The sequence below is a fragment of the Chaetura pelagica genome, unplaced genomic scaffold, assembly GCF_000747805.2.
Source record: "Chaetura pelagica isolate M959 unplaced genomic scaffold, ChaPel_1.0 scaffold3, whole genome shotgun sequence".
Lineage (NCBI taxonomy): Eukaryota > Metazoa > Chordata > Aves > Apodiformes > Apodidae > Chaetura > Chaetura pelagica.
Window position 1 is genome coordinate 13,586,491 of NW_009952974.1, and position 1,336 is coordinate 13,587,826.

At 53.3% G+C, this 1,336-nt stretch overlaps 1 protein-coding gene across 1 annotated transcript in view; it reads left to right on the plus strand.

Annotated features, from left to right (window-relative positions):
• Positions 1-1,089: 1,089 nt before the first annotated feature.
• Positions 1,090-1,336, plus strand: part of LOC104387543 (homeobox protein Hox-D9a-like) — a 1,224-nt gene continuing 977 nt past the window's right edge. The window contains exon 1 of the mRNA XM_009996315.1: positions 1,090-1,330. Within this exon, the coding sequence (XP_009994617.1) occupies positions 1,090-1,330 (241 nt within the window). The remainder of the gene's footprint in view (positions 1,331-1,336) is intronic.

The following is a 1,336-nucleotide window of genomic DNA, read 5'->3' on the forward strand; positions in this document are numbered from 1 at the left end:
GCGGCTCTGCCCGCGGCCGCGGAGCTGCCCGCGTCCCCTCCCGGGCCGTGCCGGGCACCATAAGGGGGGCTGTGTTGGAGCTGTGTAGCCCCAAAGTTTAGCAGAGACAGGAGCATGTGTTCGGCCACACGTCCGTTGTGCTCGGAGACACAGACTTTGCTGTTTCCATCCGTCCATTTTATTAGGGACACATTAATCTATAATCAAATACACCTCATAAAATTTTTATTGAAAGGCATAAAATCATTACAGAGGTCTTCCACCTGTTTTAAAACAACACAATGGGCATCTCTTTTAAAAGTGTATCCTTTCCATGGAAACTTTCTGTCCGGGTGGGGGTGGGGACGAATAATAATATCCGCACATGCTCTGAAATATGGAAGTACCGCAATGTGCTTTTACTGTAACATTTTCCTGTTTTATGAGAAGTCGTTACAGTCCCAGCTTGCGATGGTTTGTTTTTACAGGCAAGAATCCCCCTTTCCCAGAGGGTTTCCTCAGCAGCTTGGAGTGTGATTAGCAAGCCAAGGCTGTTGGATTTATTTAAACACCCTGCCTCTCATTGATTAAGAAATGAATGGCAGAAATCACTCAAAGGAGGTGAAGAAATAGCCCGCTCCCGCCTCGGCCGTGGGCTGCCAGTGGGGCCACGCCCGCCGCGCCCCAGGCAGGCAGGGCAGGCAGGGAAGGGAGGGCAGGCAGGGCAGGCAGGGCAGACGGGCAGCGAAGGCGTGCAGGGCAGACGGGCAAGCAGGGCAGGCAGGCGGGCAGGGTAGGGCAGGGCAGGCAGGGCGGGCAAGCGGGCAGGCAGGGCAGGCAGGGCGGGAGGGCAGCCCCGGCACTGCCCGGGCGCGCAGCCGGCGCGGAGCGCTGTGCGGGGCCGTTGTTGATGATGATTTTTTTTTTTTTAATCACAGCAGCTCCAGTTTAGCGGATTGATTTACTCGCAGTATTGGTAAATATGATCACGTGGGCTCCGCAACCAATGGTTGAGGGTTGCAGTCTGCAAAATACTACGATTGTTCTCCGGGAGGGTATCATATACAGTTAACAGTGTAACCTTTTATATGACTAAGAGGGGAGCCTAAAATGTCGTCTAGTGGCACGATAAGTAACTATTATGTCGATTCTCTCATAGGCCATGAAAGCGAAGAAGTTTACGGGAGTAGATTCGTCCAGGGAGGTCACAGTGCGACCTCCAGGCCATCAGGTGTTGCAGAGAGTTCAGATTTTTCCTCCTGTAGCTTTGCACCAAAATCCACCGTGTTCTCCACCTCCTGGTCCACGGTTCACCCTCAGCCGTCTGCGGCAATGACCGGGATTTACCATCCCTACA